The sequence below is a fragment of the Eublepharis macularius genome, chromosome 17 (genome assembly GCF_028583425.1).
Source record: "Eublepharis macularius isolate TG4126 chromosome 17, MPM_Emac_v1.0, whole genome shotgun sequence".
NCBI classification, from domain to species: Eukaryota; Metazoa; Chordata; class Lepidosauria; order Squamata; family Eublepharidae; genus Eublepharis; species Eublepharis macularius.
Window position 1 is genome coordinate 22,075,091 of NC_072806.1, and position 27,808 is coordinate 22,102,898.

General features: G+C 45.1%; 1 protein-coding gene across 1 annotated transcript in view; it reads left to right on the top strand.

Annotated features, from left to right (window-relative positions):
- Nucleotides 1-27,808, top strand: part of SRRM3 (serine/arginine repetitive matrix 3) — a 74,423-nt gene that overhangs the window by 41,659 nt on the left and 4,956 nt on the right. Inside the window, exons 6-12 of the mRNA XM_055000989.1 lie at nucleotides 797-865; nucleotides 2,113-2,148; nucleotides 4,219-4,269; nucleotides 6,723-6,827; nucleotides 8,187-8,364; nucleotides 9,331-9,333; nucleotides 25,422-25,768. Of these exons, the coding sequence (XP_054856964.1) occupies nucleotides 797-865; nucleotides 2,113-2,148; nucleotides 4,219-4,269; nucleotides 6,723-6,827; nucleotides 8,187-8,364; nucleotides 9,331-9,333; nucleotides 25,422-25,768 (789 nt within the window). The remainder of the gene's footprint in view (nucleotides 1-796; nucleotides 866-2,112; nucleotides 2,149-4,218; nucleotides 4,270-6,722; nucleotides 6,828-8,186; nucleotides 8,365-9,330; nucleotides 9,334-25,421; nucleotides 25,769-27,808) is intronic.

The window sequence follows — 27,808 nt, forward strand, 5'->3', positions numbered from 1 at the left end:
TTCTGGGAAAAGAGGTGGTGGAACTCGGTGATGGAACTCCGGGCCGCACAATGACATTACTTTGGGTCAGCTGGAACAAGGGGGGAGTTTTTTAAAGTTTAAATTGCCCACGGGAAAAATGGTCACATGGCCAGTGGCCCCGCCCCCTGATCTCCAGACAGAGGGGAGTTTAGATTGCCTTCCGCGCTGCTCCAGCGGCATGGAGGGCAATCTAAACTCCCCTCTGCCTGGAGATCAGGGGGCGGGGCCACCGGCCATGTGACCATCTTCAAGAGGTTCCGGAACTCTGTTCCACGGTGTTCCAGCTGAAAAAAAGCCCTGCCCACACATATGGGAACAGGAGTTAAGAAATGAGATAGAGAACACACTGCATAAATACTAACTTCCCTGCCTCCATGACCTACTGAGATCTACATAAATTACGTCTCTATGGATCAGTGGATCCCTCCCCAGGAAAATCCCTGATTCAAAATGAGAGACTGCAATGGGAGGGAGCAATTGCTGAAAGTTGTTGTCTTAGGCCATTTCCACACACGTTGAATAATGCACTTTCAATGCACTTTAGCAATCCTTTGGAAGTGGATTTTTTGTTCCACACATGGAAAAGCAGTTCCAAATGTTCACTAAAGAGTATTGAAAGTGGATTATCCAACATATGTGGAAGCAGCCTTAATGCCCACACTGGACTTTCTTCACGTGGATCATTATGTGTTCGGCAAGTCCATAAATGCTGACCCGTCCTATGTTAGGCTTCTCTGTCAGTGTCACTAAATGGTTCCTTCTGTTCTCTTTCCAGTGGGGAGAGCTCCTCTCCAATCCGAAAGGAGAAGAAGAAAAAGACAGGGAAAAAGCATAGGAGGGACAGGTAAGTGGCTGTGACAGCTTTAACCTCACACTCACCCCAACATTCACAACTGTATCAATTCCCTTCCTCATCATGGGCCTCCCTTTCTCACTTCCATCAGGCATTCCTTTTTTGAACACCCTCTCACAAAATGGACAGGGCTGATTTTAGATGTTACAGAATTAGTTCTTGGCAGATGCTTCCATAATTCCCTTTATCTTTTTTTCTCACCGGACGTTGAACTTCTGAATTACTTGGTGGTCATGTGGAACTGATGCCTCAGGAATCTTAAAACTGCTCCCCCTTTAAAAAAAAATGTGTATGGGGTCAAGCCACCCAGTATCAGTGGAAAGGAGCAAATTCATGTCTCTAGAAGAACAGATTAGTTTTTTTTAAAAGCGTTGTTAAGAATCTTTATAACCTGGCTTCTTAATTTCCACATCAACTCTTGACACAATCTTCGCAAATCACAGACCAGTAAAAACAAATTTGGGAAATAACAGCATAGGAAGTGAAAGCATTACACAGTGGCAGAAAATACAGTTTCCTATGATGAAAAAGAGCACGTTAAAAACAATATCTCAAACAAGTAAAAATGAAGTGGGAAAGATTTTAAAACAAGGAATGAAGCAGCAGACCAAACAACAACAACAACAACAACAATAAAAACAACAACAACAACAACATTCAATTTATATACCACCCTTCAGGATGACTTAACGCCCACTCAGAGCAGTTTACAAAGTATGTCACTATTATCCCCACAAAAACAAACACCCTATGAGGTAGATTGAGCTGAGAGAGCTTCTAGAACCAGTTTGGTGTAGATATAATCGAATGTTGTTGTTGTTGTTATAAGCTGTGACTGACCCAAGGTCACCCAGCTGGCTTCAAGGGGAGGAGTGGGAAATCAAACCCAGTTCTCCAGATTAGAGTCCCGTGCTCTTAACCACTACACCAAACTGTGTTTGCAGCTTCCTTGTGCGGTGGGTAGGAGCCTAAGAAGATAACCCCATTCCCTTTCCTTAATAGCGACCCCAGCCATTGGGAATCATCTTGCCTTAACCTGCATAGCCCCACCTTTTCATTTGCATTTCCCCACCCCAGATTGCGTTTCTTCCTCACACTCATTTCATGGAATACTGGTTGGAACTGGCATTGGGGGGAAAAGAGAGAGAGATGCTCAAATTAACTTCTTGTCGACTATCTCAACCAACGCCCCCCTTTCCCTCCCCCTCTTTGTTTTCCTCTGGTCGGCTGCCCATCAGATCTGCATCCGGATCTCGCAAGAAGAGGAGGCACAGGTGAGACCTAATGGGGCAGGTTCTTTCCTGCTTGGCTCCTTCTTTCTAACAACACTCCCCCAACCACACACACACCCTCAAAATCAAGAAATATTCCACTCCCTCCACCCTGATCTGGTTGCATTATGCAATGTCTTCTGGTGGCCACATCATGTTGATTGAATGCAGAGCCTTTTTTTCTGGAAAAAGAGGTGGTGGAACTCAGGACCGCACAATGACGTCACTTTGGGTCAGCTGGAACAAGGGGGGAGTTTTTTAAAGTTTAAATCGCCCTTGGCGAAAATGGTCACATGGCCGGTGGCCCCATCCCCTGATCTCCAGACAGAGGGGAGTTTAGATTGCCCTCCACGCCGCTGGTGCGGAGGGCAATCTAAACTCCCCTCTGTCTGGAGATCAGGGGTTGGGGCCACCGGCCATGTGACCATTTTTAAGAGGTGCCGGAACTCCGTTTCACCACGTTCCCGCTGAAAAAAAGCCCTGATTGAATGTGTATCGACTATATTGGCTTCAAATAGATGAACCGCTGTTCCTTTGATCACATCACATCCAATTATTTTGTATTATAAGAGCAGGGTGACATTGTGACCTCATTAAAAAATGCACCCAGTACCAGATGTTAAGGGTCAACATTCAAAGCCCATAAAGGAAACAAGAAGCACACGGTGTTGAAAAAGTCCAGTAAGCTTTCTGGTGAGAATTTATTCGGGAGGCTGTTCCATAAATGCGAGGCCTCCAAAACGAAGAAGTCCCTGCCCTGCACACCCTAAGTAATACTAGTGGGGACGTGGCCTGAGATATATGGTTGGTAGGTCTCCTGAGATTCTGCAAGGGAACTCTCGGTAACTGGCAATATCACAAATAGCCAATGAAGTCTAAAATGTAACATCATAATAATTGAGTGGCATTAGAAGGGAGTCCATAATAGCAATAATGATTCGTTATTAATGCATAACAGTACAATCCTAAGTAGAGTTGATTTCAGTGGGGTTAGACTGGAGTAACTCTGCAAGGTTACACTGTAAGCATAATAGTAATTATTAGCATTTCATACAGTATTTCCTGTGCTCAGAGTTCATTGTAAGGCACATGATATTTGGACATGAGCCTTACAACAGCCTTATAAGGTAGGCCAATATTCTCCCTGTACTGATGGGAGGATCAGTATGAGAAAGAGTGGCTCACCGGGATCTACCCAATGGGTTTGTGACAGAAGTTTTAAAAAATGGAACCAGGATCCTCCCAGATCATAATTAACTTTGTTAGCCATTAGTCCTGTTCACACACTACAGTGAACGTATTTATAATCAGTGCGTACAGCTTCTTACACAATGGACTTAGTTTCTCTCCTGCCACCATCCAAACAGGCCTCCAAGCAAGTCCAGGAGGCTCTGCTTACCCATGAAGCACCCCCCCCCCAACCTCATGGGCATTCGGGCCTCTTTTGCCTGCCCCAGCAGCCATTGGAATGGGCAGAGCGCTCAGGCCAACCCAGTTGATGGGAAGGGCATGGCAGAGACCCCTGGATGGCTGGCAGGCAGGCAGGCAGGAAGTAGGACCTCTGTGCAGCCACACAGATACTCTCAAAGAAATCACCAAGATGTCGGAAAACTTTCCCCCAGTTGGAGATAGCATAACAGGAATGAAACCGCAATCGGGTGATAGGATATGATAATATGGGCCAGGGTCACCAGCCACCCAATGAGGCCTGGCCCAGCTAAACTTGAGGGCCCAGAATTATGAACAACGGAAGAATTCTTGCAAAATCATCATCATCATAAAAATTATCCCTGCCATCGAATGTTCACCAGTGTTGCTTGCGAATTGTAGGGCTGTTTCCAAATCTACAGGGGCTGAAGGTCGTTCATGTCTAATTCTTGACCCAGAGATCTTAGTTTTCCCCCTGTAGCTCCTGAGATGGTGGCTAACGCCTTGAAACTCTGAAAGCTGGCACCCCTGGAGAGGGCAGAGGGACCTATGGTAAAAAGCTGTGAGGTTGCTGGTGATTTATGCTGCAGTTGTGTGTTGTTTCTTGCACTTTTTCTGTGCATTCAGTTTTACGCTGTCTCATAGGTCCAGAAGTCCCAAGAGCAAAAGGAAAGAGAAAAACAAAGACCGCAAAAGGTGAGCTTCCAAATGCGATCCTGGAACCCTGAGACCAGCTCGTGGGTCGGTCATATGGAATCGAAGGGTAACTGGTGTTTCATCGGGCATTCCCTCAGTGATTCCCTCCTTAATTTTAATTGTTTTAATTGCCTAATTTTTAATTGTTTTAATTGCCTAATTTTAATTGTTGTTTTTGTGTTTTTGCATGCATATTTTAGGTTGGTTTTAATCATTTTAATGCTGAGTTTTTGCGTATTTATGCTTTTAATTTGTTAGCTCCCTTGGTGCCTTTGATCAGGGCAAAAAGGCAGGGTATACATTTTGTAAATAAATATTTGTAAATAAATAGTGTGGGGCTATCGAGGTGTTAGCCCTAAGCATATTCTGGTCATCAAAGAGAGAGTTATACATTAAATGGTCTTAAATTCTATAATATTTTCTTTGTATGTCCTCATTAAGCATATTTTTAAGAAGCCAGATGACAAACAAGCTTAATGAGGCTGAGTAAGGGCAGCAGGCTAGGAAGGGTTGCACCATCATGTCCTCTAGTTGGGCCTATGCCTGGAATCTATTGCCATTTTTAAAAAATTGCCAATAGATAAAGCTGGTGAGGGTGGTAGGGAATTGTAGGCCCTTGAATGGCCAGCTGCTTCTTATTGGACGCTAAGTTATTTGTGCAAGAGTATTGTAGCAGAAGCAGTCTATCTGAGCAGTGAGAACTTGGAACTTTAGACGTGATATCCTGAAAGACTGACAGCCTTTGTTAACTTGCACTGTGATTTGAGCCATAGCGGAACACTGATTAGAGTGTTTGACTTGGACGAGAGAGAACTGAGTTCAAATCCCCACTCAGCCAAGCTGCTTGTGCTGGGTAACGTTGAGCATGACACTTTCCCTTAATCTAACTTACCCCCAAGGTTGTTGTGTGTGGTGGGAGGGAGGTGTTTTGGAATGAATGAATGCAGGGCTCATTTTGAGGGGGAGCGCGCAGGAACGCAGTTCCGGTAGTTCTCCAAAAGGGTCACATATCAGGTGGCCCCACCCACCTGATTTTTGGCCATCTGGGGCCTGTTTCGGCCTGGATTGGGGCCAAAACGGCCCAATTTGGGCCCAAAATGGCCAGGATCAGGCCCAAAACAGCCAGGATTGGTCCCAAAACAGACAGGATTGAGCCTCTAATGGGTGGTGGATCACTGTCCCGCTCAGCAGTGGCCCAATCCTGACCATTTTGGGCCCCTTTTCGGCCATTTTCAGCCCCTTTTTGCCGTTTTGGGCCCAATTTTGGCCCTGAATGGCCAGGATTGGGTCCAAAACAGCCAGGATAGGTGATGTCAGGGGGTGTGGCATATGCAAATCTGTCATGCCAATGACACACTTCCAGTGATGTCAAGGGGCACAGCATATGCAAATGAGTTGCGCTAATGAGTTATGCTAATGAGTTCCTGCAGCTCTTTTTCTACAAAATGACCCCTGAATGAATGACTGAATGAATGAATGAATGAATGATACCCACACCTCACTGGAAGATGTATGGGATAAAAACGGAGGAAATTATTTTGCATATCTATCCTCACAGGGGTTCGTCTTCAGAGGGCTCTCTCTTAATATCTTTACCTTCTTCACCAGTTGCATAGTTGTGTGAGTTTTAGTACATTAATTTAAACCCACATAAATATCACAGGGATGTCCCTAGGTGGAGGAGGGCCTGGAACAGGCTCCTCCCACCTACCCCCAGCCAATCAAGATTTCCCAGTCCTGCAAGACTTCCGTTGCCCTGGCAACTAATGTGGACAGAGCAACCTCCACAGTAGATGTCGAGAGATGGCCCTCACAGCCTGACTGATTGGAAGGTGGCTTTACCACTGAAAATGTGTGTTAATGTTAACCCTCACTTTCAGCCCCCAAATTTCCCTGGGTGTTGGCATAAGTGTTGAGTGGTCCTTCCACCTAGTTGATCAATGATGGCTTTGGTGCTAGAAGCATGTGTCCCCTCATCCTTTCAGCTGCAAAGCCACCGCCAATCTGCTGGGCAGTAGGTCCCAGTTTGCTGTACCCAAGGGATGCCCCTAAATGTACAAAAGGAGAGACAATAGCTCGGCAAACCTGATTCCTTTGTTCTCAATTTTATTTACTTATTTGTTACAATTTTGTTCCACAATTCCTTCAAGGAACATCTTGCCTCCTCCCTCCATTTTATCCACACAAACAACCATCCTGGTTAGGTTGAGAGTCAGCAACTGTCCCAAGGTCACCCACTGCATTTGATGGCAGAGCGGGGATTCGAACCTGAGTCTTCCAGATCCTAGTCCAACACTCTAACCATGTGGCTGTTAAACAGTGAATGAATTAGTATTATTGTGGTGCCATCCTTTGGAGTGTTCACTGAATAAACCGAGATATGCCAGGTGATCAGGACATTGGTTTCTGGTGAGCTGTTTCATCCGCCTCCACTTGGGGGTCTCCTCTTTCAGGTCATACAGCGAATCGTCTACCCAGCGGTCTCACAGGCACAGCAGCTGCAGTTCTCGGAGTGCCTCCCTCTCTTCAAGTTACAGCAACTGCAAATCAACAAGCCGGTAAGCCATGGTAGGATCTGCTTTGGTTTCAGGTTCTGGAGGAAATGGGCAGGCAGGGTTGGTGCGCCCATTGAGGCCAGGTAGGCGGTTGCCTCAGGGTGCGGGGTGCCGGAGGGGGTGCCGGAGGAGGCGCTGGGGGCAGGAGTGCGCACCACGGAGCTGCAGCCTCCCAGCCCTCCCGCCCTGCGCTCCTGCCGCCGCCAGCACACACCTCCGGCCCAGCGCAACAGCTGCGGGCAGGCATCTGGGGCGGTGCAGGGCAACTGAGCGGGAGACCTGGGAGGCCACCCGCGCGCCGTCCCAGCCATCCGCCACAGCAATTTGACTGGCTCGTGTGCATGCCCATGATGATGTCACACGTGATGTCATCATGCAGGTTGGTGTGCGCGTGGCCCACTGGCCAGCCACAGGCGCCGAAAACCCTGGCACTGCTCCTGTGAGCAGGGGTAAGGGTGGGCCACTTTTGACTGTTTTGTGTTCAGTTCAGAACACTTATTGCATGCAGCCAAAGGCCATCACAATCAAGCCAATAAAACTAAGTAAAATGCATAAGCAAACATAAACACCAATCAGTAAAACTATGATTTTAAAAACATAAAAATTACCTAAAACACATAAACACCTTCGTTATACATGGGTGAAGGAGTTCCAGCCATTAAGCACAGCTCAAGCCCTGGTTTTCTTAGCTGCCAGGGCAAATTGTGCTGCTCTATAAGAGATGTATACATCTAGGTGGGCTTTCCATCAAAGGGTTTCACTAAATGTCACCCCAAGATACTTAAAAATTCTGTATTGTTCAATGGAATTGCCATCTATTGACTATTTAAATCGTTGAGGTCTCTTCCCAAAGACCATTACTTTGGTCTTAGCAAAGTTGATGTTTAAAGTCTCGCCCTTATAGAAATTTCCCAGTTTGTTCAGCATCCTCCTAAACTGATACAAATAAAGGAAACTAACACTGTGTCATCTGCCTATAGGAGAATCGATATTTTCTGACCCCCCAAAGGTGGTGGAAAGAACTCAGGGCCTGACAAGCTTGGGACTGTTATTTAAATAAAGATTGAAAAGCAAGGGGGCCCCTGTTTGATACCCCACCCCGAGTAATTGGAATCTCCTCTGTTAAAGAGCCTGTGGGTCCTACCTTAACTCTAGCAGATATATTGGAATGAAATTCCCAAATCAGGAACAATAGGCATTTGTCAATATTAGTGCCTTCTAGTTTTGCCCACAGTCAGTTCCGATCTACTGAGTCAAAGGCAGCAATCAGATCCACAAATGCTGCAAGCATAGGAGGAAACGGGCAGGGGTTAAGGGTGAGCCAACTTTGGTTGACTGTTCTGTGCTCCCTCCCTTCTTCAGAATGAGCCCCAAGTACAGAGAGGATGGTCAGAAGGCCAACAGCCATCGGTCCAGCCGGAGTCCCTCCTCTTCTTGCACTGGCCACAGCCGATCAGCCACACCTCACCAAAACGGACACAAGGGCAGCGCCCAGAATGGACGCCATAGCCACGGGGCCCTCGTGGAGAAACAACAGGAGGTATGGATGCTTCAGTTTCATTCTGGTTTGACTCTACCTTGATCTTACTTCCCAGTACAGTCTGCCCTGTTCTCACAACTCATGTACCCACTCGATAGACATTTTGCTCCAAGTATGACACTGGTTCTGTTATTACATAGGGGAATGGAGCTAGAGGGAGTGATGTTCTTTCTCCCTCCGCCCCTCCTGTCTAGCATAGACTACCAGGCAACAGCTGGCTACATCTGGGCCCTTCCATAGAGCTGTGCTGTAAGCAGAGTTGGAAAATAGCTTCCGAGCAGGGAGGAAGCGCTTTTGAAAGGATTCACTTAAGACTCGTTTCATATTTTGATAGGAAAAATTGATTCTTTTATTCATATATGGCAACTAGTTTTTGCAAGTAGGCCTCTGAAGAAAGAATGAGGAGGAGGCGGGCCAAGACCCCACATCCAGTTCCCTGCTTTATTATAAAGAAATGGAACAGCTGGGGGGGAAATACCAGGTTGTGCCTCAATGGTGGAGTGCTTATTTTGCAAAGGTCCCAATTTTAATCTCTGGCACCTCCAGTTAAAGGATATCACGTAGGGGGTGTTGGGAAGGGCCCCTCTCTATCTGAGATCTTGGAGAACAGTTGCAGTGAGAATAGCTAGCTGCTCCGATGAGCTGACTCTGTGTAAAGCATCTCCATATTTTTGTACATTCAGCTATAGAGACTCGTCAAACAGGTTTTGCAGGATTTGGGTATGCTCTAAAACCCAACAAAGCCTGTTTCATGAGCAAAACAATAAAAAGGCTCAATTCCCTGAAAAGCTACCTTCCATCTCCAGTCTTGGTGCTTTGTCCGATTGCTGCCTTGGGAGCCAAGGTGTGTGCTTAGTGTTGGGGCAGTGCACCGCTTAGGAGAACTCCTAAGGATGTTGAGCAAGGCTCAGTTGGGGGTCAAATGCAGCTCAAGTCATCTATCTTCTGTCAGTTGATATCAGGCAGCAGGTATTAGGTCACCAGCAGTGCCATCCTAAACGGAGGGTCCTTCTAAGTCCATAACACTGCTTAGGAAGACATTGCAAGTGCTGGAACCAGATAGCAAAAACCAGGGTTTCAGGACCATGGAGAGCTCCCAGTTAACATAGACGTTGCTCTTACAAGGGGTCTGAGGTCAAATGATCGCTTAAATAGCAATCTAACTGGCACAGCAGCCAACCACCTTAGCTGATATTTATTCATTTGCTTAATTTATACTCAACCTGGCTCCCCAATCAGAACCCCAAAAGGTGTATATCATTCTCCTCTCCTAATTCATCCTCACAATAATTCTGTGAGGTAGGTTAGGCTGAGAAAGAGTGACTTGCCTGAAGTCTCCTAGCGTGCTTCCATGGCAGAGTGGGAATTTGAACCTGGGTCTAACTGAACAGAGTCATTGCTCAGAGCCTAGCACTTCAGCATGAACAGCTTCCATCTCTGGCTTCCCTGCTGGTTGCTTACAAGAAAGCAAGAAGCAGGTGTGGCAGCAGGGTTCTGGGTTCCAGGTCCTCCTCTCAGGAAACTGAACCTCCTTGCGGCAGATCCTTGTGTTATTATTTTCCCTCTGGCTGGTCTGCAGGGCACTCCCTTGTGCCTGACTTCAAGCCAACCTTGAGTCTGCAGGAAGGATATTAACCCACATGTATAGAGCTCCTCCCATTCCTTGCCTTAGAATCACAGGCATCTGTTGATCAGCATTTACCCATGCCCAGGCACAATCCAGACATTCCACTGAGAATCCCAGCACCAGATATATTTCCCTTAATGAACCTGAACAAGGGTGAGCATTCTGTTTGGACACCTTTGGAATTCCTTACTCTACTTTCCTCACTCCCTGTCCTCTTTTTGCCTCCAAGCTCCTCAGTGTCTTGAAGGTCAGCTCCCACACAGAGATTTAATTTACACACACACACACACACAGAGCTTTTTTCTTAATTGGGGCCTTCCTTCTACCTGCAGCCCACCCCCCCCTTTAATATTATTCCTCTGTGTTTATTGTTATCTTAATAATAATTCCCCTCTCTCTTATCGACATCACAAATTCACACCATTTTTTTCTTGCATTTATCTCATTATCTGTCTTCACTTTCTGTGATGTGCCCCCAGGTAAAAAAAAGGTGGTTTCAGTGAATAAAACCAATGATTCCCTATCTGTGTGGCAAGAGGGAACTGCCAGGGCATTGCAAGAAATAAATTAATTTCAGTTATGAAAATCTCCCTTGACTCCAAAGTACTTGCAGGCAGAGGAAGCTGTTATGCCCCTGAATGATTTACTGCCCTGTCCTTGCCTCTTCCCAGTCAGGATCCTGTAGGGTTGGGGACTTTTTGTCACATCTCTGCACCAAGTGTGATTCAGTTATTCCCATTGCAGAGATGTGCACCAGAATCACCAGCCCACAGGGAAGGGTGTTTGTTGTAGCTCTGCATGAGTTGCTGCCCTGGTCTTGCCTCCTTCCAATATTTCTGTATCAGCTGTGCTTGGATCCTATTGCTCCTATACAAAGATGCAGTGGCATTGCCTGTCTGTGGAGGAGGCTGCCCAAAACTCTGCATGAGTCACTGATTTGGATATATTTTCTTCCAATCGAAGTGCAGTCAGGCGAATAACTCATGCAGAAAGAGAAGATTGGCTCCTCTGATGGAGGGAAATTCTTCTTATGCACTGTAAAACTCAACCGTTTTCTGGTGGAATCATGGAGTATGCCATCGGTTTTAATTTGGGGGGGGGCGTGCCTACGGTCTCAAAATTTGGGGGAAACACTGACTTAGAATGTCTTTTGATGGTTTCAAAGATGACAAATGCAACCCCTCCTTCCCCTTGTCCTTCTGTCCTTCCCCAAAATAATACTGAACAGATATTTCTTTTGTTAACAAGCATGGCGGCTACTCTTCTCCAAGAGCATTTTTTTTTATTTTTAATTCCAATCTGTGTTTTTCTTTAGCCTCCCGTTCGAAAAGCGGTAATATAAAATTCCATTTCTTTGCTTGGCAGAAGCAGGGAAAGGGGCGGGGTGGCGGGCGGGGTGGGGAGGTAACACTGAATGTGCCTTTTTGTTCCCCCATCGTTCTTTCCGATTTTTCCCCCTTTTATAATGTACAGAAATGCAAACTCTTTCCCTTTTTTTTCTTCTGTTCTTGTTATGTGGATCTAGAGTTTTCTTCTTTTAAAAATTTCTTCCTCTTTTGTTTTGTGTGTGTGTGTGTGTGTGTGTGTTACTGTGGAATCCCCCTGGCAAATTTGCAATCAATGCACAGACATCTTTCTTGACAGCTGTTAACCCATTCTTTATTTGTTTCAATTTCAAATTTAAAAGGGAAGACATCTGGATAAGTTTAAAAAAACAAACAAACAGATTCTAAGGTTGTCATAAGTCAAGGAATTTCTTTTTCCAAAATTCACTTTTTTAGGTATAGCTATTGATCCCTCTTATTCTCTTTTCCCTCTTTTATGAGTAGGATTTCTCTTTCATTTGTCTTTGGAGAGAAATCAAGATGCCCCCTGGTAGCTTCTGCTCTTGCAGTTGCTTGGTTATGCACCCCAAAGGTGGTGCTTTTGTAGGAAAATAGGAATGCTTGGGAAGACATTGCCTGCCTCTGAGCACCTACTGAGTGAAACTCTGAAATTAAATTCTGAAATTTTGCAGAACCTTTCTTCCTGCCCCTCCTCTCTTCAAATTGCTCTTTCATCAAAAAGGAATTGATTAGAAATTCCATTTTTCCAAATTCTTAAAAAGAGGGAAAGAAAAGGATTCTTGGATTTCAGGGAGAAACTGGGTAAAGAAGAATTAAGAGAATTTCTCTTAACAACCCGACCGGATTCTTGCCTATCTAACACATTTTAATCTTACCTCCCTTCCAAGGCATCCAGGTATTCCTCTCTTCCATTTTGTCCCTGCATCAGCCTTCCCCGCATGATTTCCTCTTTCCCTCCTCCTGGCAGCCTCCATATACTCACCTTTCCCTACTTCCTTCTCTCCTCCAAACCTACTAAACAACTTACCTTTTATCTGCCCCCCCCATCTTCACCTGTATTTCTTAATTTACTTCATGTATATACTGCTTTTCTCCACAATGGGGACTCAAAGCAGCATTACATCTCCTTGCCTCCATATTATCCTCACAACAACCCTAAGAGGTAGGTTAGGCCCTCCCAAACCGCACATTTCCAGGGAGCCGCCGTTGTGAAATTTACATCTAAGACACAGAAGTAATGTGATTTTAAAGACAGAACCAATAGTGCCTCCAGGGGGCGCAGTTTGGAGATGCAAATGCAGCAGAGGGGAAGGGCTGCAGCTGCTTCTCCCTGCTTGCTTTGATTGCAAACAGAAAGCAGCTAGTGTATGTCTAGGAGGCACAAAATTCCCATCATATGTGCGATATAATGTCTTCTTGTTGTTCCCTAACAAACTTAACAACAACAACAACAACAACAACAACAACAACAACAACAACAGCGCTTATATACTGCTCTTCTAGACAGATTAGTGTCTCACGCAGAGCGGTGAACTAGTTAGTGTTATTATCATCCCCACAATGCAGCTGGGGAGCTGGGGCTGAGAGGGGTGGCTTACCCAAGGCCACCTACTAAGCTCATGGCAGTAGTGGGATTCTGTTGGGGGTTGCACAGCAATGAGATATAAGTTTGCAGAGTAGCAGAGTTTGAAAATCAGGGCCAGCGCCACCATTGAGGTGGTGAGGTGGGCGCCGCGGGCACTGAGGCACCGAAGGGAGCACTGGAGGGGGTGCCGGGGTGGAGGTACGTGCCACAGAGCTGGCGTTCCTGGCCCGCAGCTGCTGCAGCTGGCCAGCCCCGCGCTGCCGCCGCCACCACCACTAACGCATGCCCCCGGTTGGGCGTAACAGCTGCAGGCCAGGCATGGCAGGTGTCCGGGGCGGCGTGCGGAACCTCCCCAGCCACCCACCGTGCCTGACTGGGAGTGCGGGCAGCCTCCGCGCACCGTCCCAGCCACCTGCCGGCCAATGGGGCCAGCTTGCTGCATGATGACATCATCACGCAGTGACATCATCACGCAGTTCGGGGGGAGTGCGCGCACACACACTACTTGCGCGCATATGTAGGGGCAGCCGCAGGCACCAGAAACCCTGATGCTGCCCCTGTTGATAATAGCGCAATGGAAATAAGTAGACAGACTTTTGTGATTCTAGCTCTATAAAAATAATACTTTACTACATAATAGGGTAAAAAGGGTACATTTGGTAGGAAAAACAACAAACAGTTTCTGACTACATCTTGATAGTCTCAACTAGGTACAAGAGAGAGAAAAGCTTAGACTGCATGGTCTAGTGAAGTAGTAGACTGTAGTGGTAGCAGACTGTAGCAGTGAACAAAGAGCAATAAAACCTTAGTATATGTTGCTAGCTAATTGCCCCCCAATAAATTGGCTTGTCCAATAGACATTCCTGGATTCCCTCATTAAGACTAAAGACACCCACTTTCTCTGGCGGGAACTTCTCTCAAAGCCTAAGTGGTCCTATGCTAACTAGCTATCTGACTAAACAAACAGAGCAACAATTTAACTCTTTCGTGACTGAGTGTAGGACACTTGCAAAAATTCCAACAGATTTGAACCGGCAGACTCCTTATTCACAGCCCAACCACTTAACCACTGTGCTACAGCATGAAAAATGTGTAGATGGAGTCTGAGTCAAGCAACCACACGGACAGGGTGCCAAGCAAGTGAGAAAGACACATGTAATTAACATATATCCACATGGGTGTTTATTTCACATATGCTCCTGACAAAGTATGGTTTCATGGATTTGCACCAGTATTCGCATTGTGTATCTAGGAAGGTGAGCAATAATTTCTTCATAGCTTATGGGGGCATCAGGGTGCATGAAATGAATGCACCTGATATTACTATACCAATTTGTGTGAAAATTGTAGGTAGTGCTTTTTCATAGCTGATTGAAGGAGGTTTTCTTGACCACTTCTCAAATGAAGAAAGCTGTCTTTCTTGGCACCAAATTAAATAAACTGAGAGACCTATTTTTTCCCTTGCTAGAAAACTGAATGCATATCGCAGTTTTATCAGTGTCGGAATAAGTTGACTTCCCTTTTAAATGAACAATCTCAATTTTCATTTCATCTTTTCATGCCGATTGGCTTCCTTTATGGCTCTTCTTTCTTTTTCTGTCTCTGCCTCTCTGACCTTTTCTCTCTCTCTCTCTCTCTCTTTCTCTATCTTCCTTCTTTTCATGTGCACACTTTACAATTTTTCCCTTTTTCGATGGGGCCACCCTCTGTAGCCTATCCCCAACACAAACAGAATCCCAAATCTTGACATTTTCTGCCTTCATATGCTGCTTTTCTTGCATGCTCTCTGGGACTTTTTTTTTCTTTAAAAATTTTAAGTGTTACATAGAAACATTTTTTGTTTGTTTTATTTTCTAAGGGCTGCTGCTATTTAGGCAACTGGTTAAAAAAATGATTTGCCTCAATTGACCATGGCAAAAGTGAATTGAAAGAAAAAAAATTCAACAACAAAACAAAGTTTTATTAGCATAGAGGTCTGAAGCACATTACTAAAGAGTCATTGTCTTTTTCCCATTCTGCCCTCCAAATGTTTTCTTTTTTTATTATTGCATTCCTGACCAATCCAAAGGTAGGTATTTGTCTCCCTCCGCACGTTCACTTCTGCAGATCAGCCTGTTCAAAAGCACAATAGTTTGATTAAATGTTATTTTTTTTCTATCTTTCTACCTCTCTACTTCTCTCTCTCTCTCTAGCTCTCTTTCTCTCTCTCTTTACGCTTGTTTCTTTTTGGTGGCTCTGTACAATTTTTATTGTGATTATTTTTTTTTACCATTAGCTACAAAGTCATGCTTTTCTCTTTCTTTTCTTTTTTCCCCATGTAAATTGACTTTTTTTCTTTCCAATTTTTTTCCTTGTTCTGTTGTTAGAATGCATTTCTGTGTGTTTTCAGCTCTTCAATTTTTTGTATTATGTTTCCATAAATGGTACAATTATGTCCCGCTAATTTGATTTCCTCTGTGTGGTTTTATTATTATTATGATTATTATTTTTTAACATAGCCAGATGACATAACAGGCCAACTTAATTATCACTGTCATAGAATAATTTAATGAAGGGATTGGGATCATTTGTTGGTTTTTTAAAAAAATCTCCTTCTTTGGTTCTGTGCTGGTTTGGTGGTTGCAAATTTTGCAGGAGACATGAAAAAGATTGTTCCAGTTGGAGTTGTAATTGAATTTTTACTGAAAACAAAATCTGACGTGAGTAGGGAACTCCCTCTTTAGGTCAAACCTCCAAAGAATTTCAAGGGAAGCTAAAAGAGGTTTGCAGGGCAACTGTATGCATGGCCGTTTTCACATGGCCAAAGCCTCCAGAAGATTGTACGAAACTCATGGAACGACGCGTCTTCCGAGCACAATTTCCCAGCACGATCCCATTTAATGGCACAATTTCTGATGTCATTGCGCCATTAAAGGGGATCGTGCCAGGAAATCGCACTAGGAAGACGCTTCGTTCCATGAGTTTCATGTGATCTTACGGGTGCGTGTGAAAATGGCCCATGTCTATTCAGAACCAAGTTCCACTGTATTCAATTGGGGCTTACTCCCGTGTGAGTGAGTACAGGATTGCTTCAGCTCCAGTAAGATATCTGTGGCAAATGTGGGCATATTATTGGGGCAAAGGTCTGAGGAAATTTTAAGGGAAGTGAAAAGAAGATCAACCAGATTTTTCAACGTGTGCCGTAAGAGAACTGCTATGAAAAACAAACACATCAAAGGCTCCTGCTGGCCCAAAGCCCTCTATCTCATCAGCCTCCTAGGGGGAGTGAGGAGGCAGATAATTTTGCATACAGCTCTCAATTCCTGCCACAAATTAGCATCTTTTCTCCCCCATGTTGTCTATGTGCAAATGTTAGCGCTGGGACTAACTGCATTATGCATGGTGCGCTGCTCAAAATTTGGAAAGAAAAAAACACAGAACAATCGAGAATTCCTAGCGCATCCGTTCCGTTTCAGAAACCAGACCAGGCAATTCAGAACTCCAGAATTTCAAGGAGAAATTCAGATGAGGAGAAGCATCCTGACCTCCCACTCCAAAACCCAGGAGGAGGTTGGCGTCCATCTCTGTATAACTTCTCCTGTAGTAAAGCCCCACTTGAGCATACAGTCTTCCAATAGGAGCCATCTACAACTTTGAGTGCTGTTTCTTCTGTAACATATTACGCCTCAGGGCAGTTTGAATTAGGGAAACTAGTAGCCCCGGGATTCAGTCTGACTCCCAGAATAGTCTCTGGTTTTAAAGGTCATCTTTTTTATTCTGCACTTCTGCTATGTTGTCTTATGTAGGTCACAATACAGAAAAAAGGGGGCCTTAATCCCCTCCTTCCCCAACACTGCAAACAAGACTGCTGGTTTGGGCAAGCTTTTTCCTTTGCTGTGGTCCTCAGCTGCACCTTATCTTTTGCCTCTGTCACAGTTCACATTCCGGAGTGTGACTGTGAGCCAATCTACACGAGACACCAGACACATGTTCTTCACGTGTCAGGTCCCGCAAGGTTCCTTGGGTAGTGCAGTCTTACAAAGAACAGCCACTCGATGCGATTCTCCGCTGGGGGAAGAGTGATGGGAAGGATTCTGTCTCTCTTACAAAAAGCCTCAGCTTGGGTTTTCCTCCGAGAGCTCGGGGGCAGGGGGGGGGATGTAAAAGGAGGCAGGAAATCCAGGGTGGCTTTTCACAAGAGAGAGGAAGAGAGAGAATCCCCCCGCTGCTCTTCTCCCCAGTGGAGAATCACAGCGCAGATTCTCTCACATGCAAAAAAAACCCCTGGATTTCCTTCCCCACACCATCCCTGAAGGAAAACCTGAGCCGAGGCTTTTTGCAAGAGACAGAGATTTCCCTGTGGAGAATCAAATTGAGCGGCTGTTCTTTGTAAAACTACACTACCCAGAGAACCTTGCGGGACCCGACATGTGCCCGGGCGTCTCGAGTAGTTTCCCTGTGAGACTCAAGCAACTGACCACAAACTTCAGAGTAAGGTACATACCCTGTAGCCAATCAAAGCAGAGGGGTGGAGAATCTTGATCCTGGAGTCTATCCCTACATAGATTGCTTTGGCCTTTAACCCTTTGAGCATCAACTAAATCCATTAGTCAGGTCTTCCCAAGAGAAGCATTATTGGGGGTTGTGACAATCTAGAAGAGGGTACAGTGCATGCTTTGCATGTGGAAGACACCAAGCTCAAACCTCTTTGCACCCTGTGCCCCTTCTGGCATGAATTGGGCCCTTTTCACCATGCCTCCCCTCTAGCTAAAATGGCCGGAACCCCCAAAACCATGATGATAATATTGCAAGGTAGTTATGGTGGTGGAAATGTGAATGATGTAGACAAAGATACTGATTTCCTTTTGTTTTTTATTCATGCTGAAGCCTCCGTAGGGTGTCTCGCCGGTAGGTATATGCATACTCTGGAAGGCTTGCTAACTCTCTTCCGATGTAGTCGGGAATGCTTTGGATGGGCAAATCGGGCCACTCACTATGTTTGGCCAGAACTTTCTTGGGCTGGTGCTGATGGGTCACTAATTGCCCCCCTAGACTTGATCCTGCCGCTGATCAGTGATAGGTGACCAAACTGTAGCTGACAATAAACCAGAAGGCAACAGACCAATGCATTCATTTTGCAACTCTTTGCCATCTGAAGGCGATCTTGAGATTAGGGTTGCTAACCTCCAGGTGGAGCCTCAAGTTTCCCCAGGATACAGAGATCAGTTCCCTGGGAGACAATGACTGCTTTGGTAGGTGGACTCTATGGCACCACATCCCCTCTGAGCTCCCGGTCCATCCTCAAACTCCAGCCTCCCCAAATATCACCCCTATATCTCTGGCAACCCAACTTGAGATTTAAGCAGTCCAGACCTATTTTACTGTTCCAGTAAAGAGCACTCAAGAGATTTGTACTCTGTTGGGTTTGTGGGAGGGAAAGAAAAGCCGAATAGGCCAAAGAAGGCTGTGATGCTCCTTGTTCTTCGCTGGGTTCCTATAGATATTCCAATCCCCTGATACTCCAGTTGCATAGGTTCCAACTCTCCCTCTTTATTGGAGAGGGTTACACTGTTCTGATACGTGATTTGAGAAAATTCTATAAGAATGGGAGATTGAGGGTGTGTGTCTTAAAGCTTTATTAGTATAAACACATGCACTAGATTTGCCATTGGGGGGGGGGTCTTCAGCCCTCTCTCCCCCCATGCCTCTAGAAATTAATTAAATCTTTGAATGATAAGAGGTGGGAGGAGAAAGGCATGTTTGCTCTGGTGCGCAGGTATGTATTTAAATGTGCATGCATGAACACTATGGCAAATCCTTGTGTGCAGCCACCCACTCGAGCAATCCTGTACAGAGTTACTCCATTGATTTAAAAGTTACTCTTCATAGGACTGCCCTGTCTGACAGGCAGGGTTCAATTCTGAACCTCTGTCCTACATTCCCTTTTATCATAATCATTCTGATTGTAAATACTGCTGGAAGTATAGCTGGAGCCATTGGGAAGGTAAACACGTTGTGAGCTATTCATCTTTTTTCCCCCTGAGTAAAAAGAAAATACAACGGACAACCATTTTTAACTGTGATGTAGTGATTCTTGGCATGAGAATGGGATGTATAAAAACCTAGGCATCCCTGTTTTTATTTGTATAATGTCGGAGGGTGTGCAGTGCAGTTCCTTAGTTTGGGTGATAGCTGAATGTTGGTTGGTAAAATGTGGAAGGAAGGAAGGAAGAACTCAGATATGAGGCAGCTGATTATAAGAGACCACACCAATGGCTTTGTGTTTTGCACATGGGTATGTGCACTTTTAAGCAACACTCACATAGTTCTTTGGTGGTCACATCTGGATTCTGAGTTAGGCATAAATTATGGGAATGATGTTTAATAGACATGCCCTGTCACATTTCTACTGCTCATGGAGAGGGCTAAGCTTGGCCAATGTGAAGTCTTTCCTTCTCTCTAGGACCATTGGGAATCTTTCTTGGTTGCATTCAGTGTCTCAGATTCTAGGATCAATGGCCAATATTTTGTCATGCCAAATTCTTCAACATGAGGCCCAGAACTTTTTTGAAATTGGAAGCTTCGATTCTCAGACCATTGTCAAATATTACCTTTTAAAACCTTTGAATCCAACTCTGTTATCAGTTCGGCTAGAAATATGCCTAGAAATGAGTGAATTTTCCCCAGTTTCATTCCTTAATTGTTCTGGAATTTTTTTTGGTCAGTTGTGTTCCACACATTCTTAACTCTTAATTTCTAAAATTGCATAAAATTGTGTGGCGTTGTTACAGTTTTCAATTACTTTGCTTTATCGATGTCTTTTCTTCCACCCTCTTATTACCAAAGCACATCTGCAAACAGATGAAACACTGCAAAGACATCATCTGTGATATGATCATACATATGATTGCCTCAAGATTCTTTTTGTGCAATGTTTTACTGACATGCATCAGTAAAACACTACACACACAATAAATCTTTTTACACTCATACACACAATAACATCAAGATTACTCCTCTTTTATTTGCACACAGCAGCCATTTTAACAGTGTTTGTTTTCGCATTTCATCTCCTTGAGATGTCCACCATATTGAGACAATGGATAAATAGAGATTAACGGAAAGTGGGATAGTTCAGATCCATTTCAGGAATGGGTTTAGAGACTGGATAGCAATCCAAGAATTGAATGTGGGTTGTATAACTCTTTTTAATCAGATCCCTTCCTTTTCTCTGTGTCTTTTGAATTTATTGGACTTATTTATTGGACTTGTAGTCCGCTCTTCCCATAATGCAGGCTCAGAGCGGCTCACACCCAGATTAAAACATAATACAATATACAATAAATAACTTATAGCTAAAAGCAATTTAAAACCGGCAGCAAAATTTAAACAGACAGCGGATTTCACAGTCCTGCAAGATCACTGGGTCTGCAGAGGCTAATATACAGCAATGAACTAAAAACCAGGAGGGGGGTCTTTCCCCTCTCAGTAGGAGGCCAAAAGGAGGCCTGCCCACCTCAACCACCAAAAGCCTGGCGGAACAGCTCTGTCTTACAGGCCTGGCAGAATGCTAAAAGATCCCGCTGGGCCCGAGTTGTCTCAGACAGAGAGTTCCACCAGGTTGTGGCCAGGGTCGAGAAGGCCTGGGCCCTGGTTGAGGTAAAACGGATCTCCTTGGGGCCGGGGATCTCCAGAAGATGTTTCCCTTCTGAGTGAAGTGCCCTCCAGGGTATATAGGGTGAGAGTCGGTCCCAAATGTATGCTGGTCCCAGTACACTAAGGGCATTAAAGGTCAAGACCAGCACCTTGAACCTGATCCGGAACTCCACTGGGAGCCAGTGCAGCTGGCACAAGATAGGTGTCATATGGGCCTGGAATGGTGTCCCGGTCAAGAGCCGTGCCGCTGCATTCTGGACCAGCTGTAATCTCTGGAGGAGGCCCAAAGGCAGCCCAGTGTAGAGAGTTACACTAGTCCAGCCTGGAGGGGACCATTGCATGGATCACTGTCACAAGGTTGCAGGGTAAGAGGTAGGGGGCAACCTGCCCGATCTGGTGAAGATAGTAAAACGCCAATCTGGCAACCACCATGATCTGGGCCTCCATAGACAAGGCGGTGTCCAAGACCACACCCAGGCTCCTCACTATTGAAGTGGGCATGAGCAGTGCCCCATCAAGAGGTGGAAGCCGGATACCTGAACCCGATAGCCCATGGCCCAGGTACAGGACCTCCATCTTCGTTGGATTCATCTTCAGTCTGTTCTGTTTTAACCATCCAGTAACCGCCTCCACAGAATTACTCTGTAAACCAGATTCAAACTAGAGATGGGCATGAACAGCAATACGAACAAAAAAAAGCCACGAACAGCCCAATCTGCTGTTCGTGAACAAGCTGTTCGTGAGGCCCCGTTCTAAACAAACTGGTAGTCGTTGCAAGTCAGACAGTCTGGAACCTGCAATCAATTCCCTTGGCAATTTAGGTAGGGATTGTCTGAACTCTGTCTGAACTCCTGCTGTTGCCCTGGAAACCCCAATCTAAGCCCAATTTAGCTTGATAGGCAAGTCTTCCTTTCAAGTGTGGAGCTCCAAATTTGTTACAGCAAGGGAGCAAAGACAAGGGGGGCTCCCAGCTCTGACTTTGCAGGCAGTGGAGAGACAGTTGCTGTTGGCATTTTGATAGAGAGAGTGCATTGGAGCTTGAATTTTCTTGGTGTGTGGTGGGATAGGGATCTACCCCTTCAAGTTCCAGGGCTGCTGCCAGGCTCTGGGCCAAGCTATTATTTATTATTGGTATCTTTCCTGGTGCCTGCTCAGGTCAGGTTTCTGGGAGTGGTGCGGTAGAGATCTTGACCTGGATGATGGCTGGAGGAGAGCCAGCTGGCCCCCACGAACAGCCAACCACGAACATGTTCGTGAACAGGGCCATGTTTGTGGTTGTTCGTGAGTCCCTGTTCGTGGATGGCAATGAACAATGAACATCATGTTCGGGGGGTTTTCTGTTCGTGCCCATCTCTAATTCAAACCAGTCTAGCCTGTACATAATAATATTACCTGGGCCCTGCCCCAATATTCTGTCATGTTGTCTGTTAATTCATTTATTCTGCCATGCCTTCAAAAAGCTCAAGAAAATACTTTATCCTCACAACAACCCTTCTCAGGTAAGGTTAGGCTAAAATACTGTGACTCGCCCACAATCACCCAGTGAGTTTCATGAGCAGGAACTGAACCCAAGTCCCAGTATCTCAAATCCAACCAGACATTTTACTGGCTGTCATTCATTTGATGTTTACCGACCGGGAGAAATCACTATCGGAGCATCATTTGTTAGGAAAATGAGTCAAAGCTGAGCTATTTTGAGATTATTGGTAACGTTGCTGACACAGGCTCCTTTTCTGAGTATCAAACTCATTTGCTGAGGTGAAGGACTGGGGGAACCTTCCCCAAAGATCAATGTAGTAGCCCTTGATCAAGCTTCCTCTTCAGTGGCCCTCTGCAGTAGTTTCTATTGAAAGCAGTGGAAATTAAACATGAAAACATAACAAAAATGAGCAAACCTTTTAAGGAAAAAAGCACGATTTTTGAAAATAGTGCATCCTTTTTATGTGAACACCAAGATCTCAAATTCTTCATCCGTCAAGTGGGTTTTCCCAATGATCCCAAAAGAAAAGAAACAATAAAGGAGCTGTCCGCTATTTCTGGATTGTCAGCAAGGGGGCTATGGGAAGCCAAAAGGATCAGCGGTAGCAGGTCTCGGGGAAGATGCTGGAAAGCCACTGCTAGTCAAAGACTTAAATAAGAGTCAGCATCATGTGTTTGTAAAAGGGAGGTGCTTTAGGCCTTTGTGACTAACAGTTTCATGGAAAGGCTTAGGGATAGAGCACATGATTTGCATGACGAAGGTCCCAGGTTTACTTTCCAGTCCAGTTATCTCAAGTAGTCAGGGTTGGGGAAGATCCCTCTCTACCTAAGACCCTGGAGAGCTAATGCCCATCAAAGGAGATAAGGCCAAGCTAGATGAATGGACCAAATATGGACCAAAACACACCAGGGAAGAAACAAGAATTTGAAACGGAGGATATCAAACCAAGGATGGGAGTGGAATGTTTTTCTCCACTACATCCGATCTCTTAGTCCAGAGATGTGGGGTGTCCCAACTTGGATAGATGCCCGGTGAAAGAAGGACTTTGTTATGTCTGTAGGGCTGCTGTGATTGTGACGGTGTCAAGGGACAGAAATTATCTTTTTTCACTCTTGTGTTGCCAGTTGTCAATCCAGAGACTGTGCTTGCCTCTTTTTTTGGACTGGCTGTAGCAAGTGGGTCTTTGGTTTCATCCCACAGCAAGCAGAGGAAAGAGAATGGGAGAAGGGGGGGTCCATGGAGGAACAGGGCAGGGGTCACAGTTGCTCTGTCCTTTCTCGCTTCTTCAGAACCTTTTTATGAATGCGATGTGTAAGATCTCTAGGCTGACAGGTGGCAACTCTGCCTGGGATAATTCCCAGACTTCAGCGCCCAGCAGAGGAAACCATGTTACAGATGCCCCTGTTCTGTGTTTTGTGAAGATATCCATACAGCAGAATGAAACTGGTTTCTCAGCCATTTCTTCTTTCCAGGGGATTATGGTAATGGTAGTTCTTTGAGATATCTAGGATCCTCTAACAGAGAATTCTCCCCAAACTATCATTCCCGGGATTCACTGAAGATAATCATGCCAGTTAAACTAATGTTAAAGTGTTAAAAATGTGTCGCATGGGTTTAAAAAAGAAAATATGTATCCAAACATCTCCAAAACCCCTGGTGGTCCCTTCCTCGTGAGGGACTTGAATTCTGAGGCACAGCAGAATTCCTATCAATGACTTCCTTATCATAACAAAATGTCTATGTTATTCTAATCCATTTTGGGTTTTTCCTGCAGTTTGTAGGGCTTGGGGTTTTTTTTTAACCCCTTCAGCAAATTCTGGGATGTTTCCCACAAGGGAATTGAAAGACGAGAAGGGAACATGGATCATATTACTTGTCCTTCTGACAGGTCTTCCAGTTCCTAATGGGTCTGCCAGTGTTTGAAACAGTAGTGGCCTGTTTTAAGTTGTCAGGGAATAAGGCCAAGACAAACAGAACCTGGTGGGTCTGGCACACAAAGGAATCTGGTGGGTTTGTAGGGGAGATGAGATGAAATCTGCAAGATGGATGGGGGCAGAGCAGAAACTGGCAACTTATGAGTAGAGCCTAACAAAATCAGGTACGGACGGCTCCTGGCAAATCTGGTTTTTCAGTTCCAGATCCTGGATGGAAACAGAAGTGTATTGTTTGGACCAGCAATAAAATAACAATAATACTTTTTAAAATGGAGGGTTGGACCCATCGGGCTACTGCAGCCTGTAAATCTTAACATTTCCTGGCTGACATGTACTTTATAAAATTCTCTCAAGTGATTGTATTCTGGTGGGAAACAAACCAAGGCACAGAGATGGATTTTTGAGCAATCCAAAGGTATGCTGGTTCTCTGACCCTTTCAGGTGAGAGGAGGCCGAGAGCTATCCTCTTGTCAACCCAATTGCTCATTGGCAGGCTGTAGGAGGAAAGGGTGGTTTTGTTTTTTTTATTTCTCTCTTCTCTCTCTTTCTCTCTCTCTCTCTTCTCTCTCTCTCTTGCATTTTTGTCAATCTAATGATGCACTTATATTGCCCGCTTTTCCCTTCTCTTCATACCTTACCTACTAAAGGAGGAAATGCCACTTTCTTGGTAAGTGGATGTTAACCAAGAGGGACTTAAAAAAAAAAAAGTGGAAATTTAACAAAACAGAATATAAGATGAATTGAAAAAAAGAGAAAGAGATTAGAGCGTTGATGGAGACTCTGCACACAGCTAAGAAGTTCGAAACCCAGGAAAGAGTTCAGAAACATTTTTTCCTTTTCTTTGGTTTCAGTAATGATGACATTTGTGGTTTTCTTTTGCTTTCCAATTTGATTTCCCCCCCCCACTCCTGACCTTTATCCTCCTCCCATAACCTACGTCACCCTTTCCCATAATCCTCTCCTTTCTTCACCTTTTTGATTGGCTAACTCAAAAAAAGGAGACCTTTTTTACCGAATCCACATGCCCTGCTTTGGATCCTTCCCATAATATTGCCCCATCCACCAATACCTCCCTTTACCCGTTCTCTTTCTGTTTTCTGTTTTTCCAATATTGTTTGGGATTTAAAACATAGACTTCCATTTTTTTCAAGGTGTTATATTTGAACTCTCCCTGTTTTGTTTTGCTTTCCTTTTTTTTCTTTTCTCGTTTTGCATGCCAAAAATTTGCATGAGCTGCGTTGTGTAAGAACGAGAGGTCGATCAGGGAAGCAAGGTGCAGAGTAGTTTCTGTGTAGCCTGCCTTATTGAATCATTGTGCATTGCCGTTGTGAATTGCAGCTTCCTCCCTGGCAGGGAGGGGGTTCTTTTTTTTAAAAAAAACAACCTCTCTTTTCCTTCTTTCTTTCCCCCCTTCCTTCTCTTCCCCCTTTTCTGTCTTTCTTTCTGCCAGAGGCTGGATTCTGCATCACCTTCATCTAGGGTGCACGTCAAGACCGAAGCGCCATCACCTCATGCCAAAGCTGGCAGGGGGACGAAGCATGGCCTCAAGACCCCACGGCGGTCCATATCACCGGGGAGGTGCTCTGGAGGAGATAAACACCTTCACAGGCGCCGATCCAGATCTGCGTCAATGCATAAGCACAAAGGGCGTGGCAGGACAAAGGCTTCTGGCCCTAAGGACTCCCCACGCTCTGTCAGCCATACAGGCTACAGCAGTGACTCAGAGGGGTCCACCAGCTCACATCCATACCATGCGACAGCTGGGGCAGAAAAGAACCACGGAGTGCACACGAAAACGTAAGCAGCAAGGGGTAAGGGTGAAAGGGAGTTCAAATGTGCCTGTGTTGTTTCTGTGCGCTGTTGTCTCGGCTGTCTTGTTTTGCCCATTTTTCTAGCGGGTGTTCCTAGTTGGCTTGCTTCCTTTATGGGACTATTTAGTTCTTTATTTCTACCCCATTTTTCTCCCCAATACAAGACTCAAAGCAACTTGCAAAATGTTTGTTTAAAACATTGCTATGCTGCCTGTTCACTGAAATACTGTCCCTGAGGCAGCAAATAACAGAGATTTTGGCTGTTTTCACATGCCCATAGCTTCCAGAAAATCGCACAAAACCTCAAAATCAGCAGAATTTTTAAATGTTTCTTAAACTCCACAAAGAAAATAAAAAGCAGGTAGCAGAAAATAGCAGACGTAGCAAAGCCCAAGCAGCATAACTGACAAATAAATCATGGGAGGCGAGTACAGAAGACATATGCACAAAATCTTTAAAGGCTGCTATTGTCTATTCTCTGTACATCAGATCTTTGCCTTTACCTGCAGCTTAATTTTCCCCTTCAGATCAAGAGGAAAAATTGTGTCCATTTTGCACTGATACAGAACTACCACTTTAGAGTTGAGTCACAGCATTCTAATGCGCCCCATCTAAGATTTTTCCTTAAAAATACACTCTGACTTTTTCATTGATAATATTTGCATTTCAAATCTAAACACTTATTTTCCAAAAGCAATGGTCTTCCAGTTTCCAGCTAGCTGACCCGAGATCTCTGTTGACTAAAGGTACATTTTCAAGGTAACTAACCTGCCTTTCACACTCAGCCCTTTGATTGACTCATTACCTGGTTCGCGTCCCATGTTTTCAGCGGCTCCACACTACCAAGGTAGTAATGGGACGCAACCTTGCCATTTGTCCACTTTTTCTCCCTGCTTACATTATGCGACTTTAATTTTGAATCAGCTGTCCAGTCGGGCTTATCCCTATTAATGCTAGTATGAACGCTTCTTCCACTCTTCCCCCCCCTCCCCGCTTTGCTTTTTGATTGGTCGGCACCATTCAGAAGCCACTCCTATCCATAGGTGTAAACTACAAGGGGGCTGAGGGGCTCGAGCCCACCCCCGGATTTGGCCAGGGGGGGCTGACCCCCCCCCAGGCAACCGGTGAACTACATGGGGGCTGAGGGGCTCAAGCCCCCTTGAATTTGGTCAGGGGGGCAAGCAATGACAAACTCATATGAGGGACTCAGTTATAATGGCAGATGAAACACAGGACTGTCCACTCCTATTTATATTACAATTTCCATGATTCTTTGGGGCTTTGATCCTGTTTTTTGCTCTTATGTATTTCTGTGTTTATTAAGAATTTATAATTTTTAAAAGGAGTTGCAGTTTATATAAACAATTTACAAATAAATGCTACAGAAGAATTAAGAGACTCTGACGGAAGATATATGATTCTGAAAATCAGGCTTCTGGAAGGCAAAATTTACATACTAGCAACAATATATGCGCCAAACAATGCAAGAGAAAATTTTTATGAAAATGTTTTCCAATCCTTTTTCAATTTTCAAGCAGGTAATAATCATGGGTGCCTGGGTCCCCCTAAATTTGTGGGGAGCCCCTTCCTAAATCCTCCATGGGCCTGCCTCCATAGATGGTGGCAATGGAAGCCCCTCCTTGTGGTGTCATTAGCTCCTCCTTATGATGTCACTGGACCCCGGTTCTTTTAAGGACCAGCCCAGCCCCAGCCCCCCCCCCCGGGAAATTGGAAAGTCTACACCCCTGCTCCTATCCTCAGCTGATCCCCATTTGCACAATCTCTTTTCAAAAGAAACGGTGACTTGCACTGCAAAGAGAAAACTTTTTTCAACCCCCCCCCCCATCTTTACTTCAATCTTTCACTGGTAAAGGGTCTTTAAAAGCTGGGGTCGGCTCAGCTGTACATGGCCCTCTCCTGCTCCACAGCCTTCCCTTGGCCAAGTGGAGCAGAGTTCATCCCGGCGCCACCACTGCAATCCGCGGCTTAGCTGCGCCGGGTGCTCTCAGCTGCTCTGCAGCCCTCC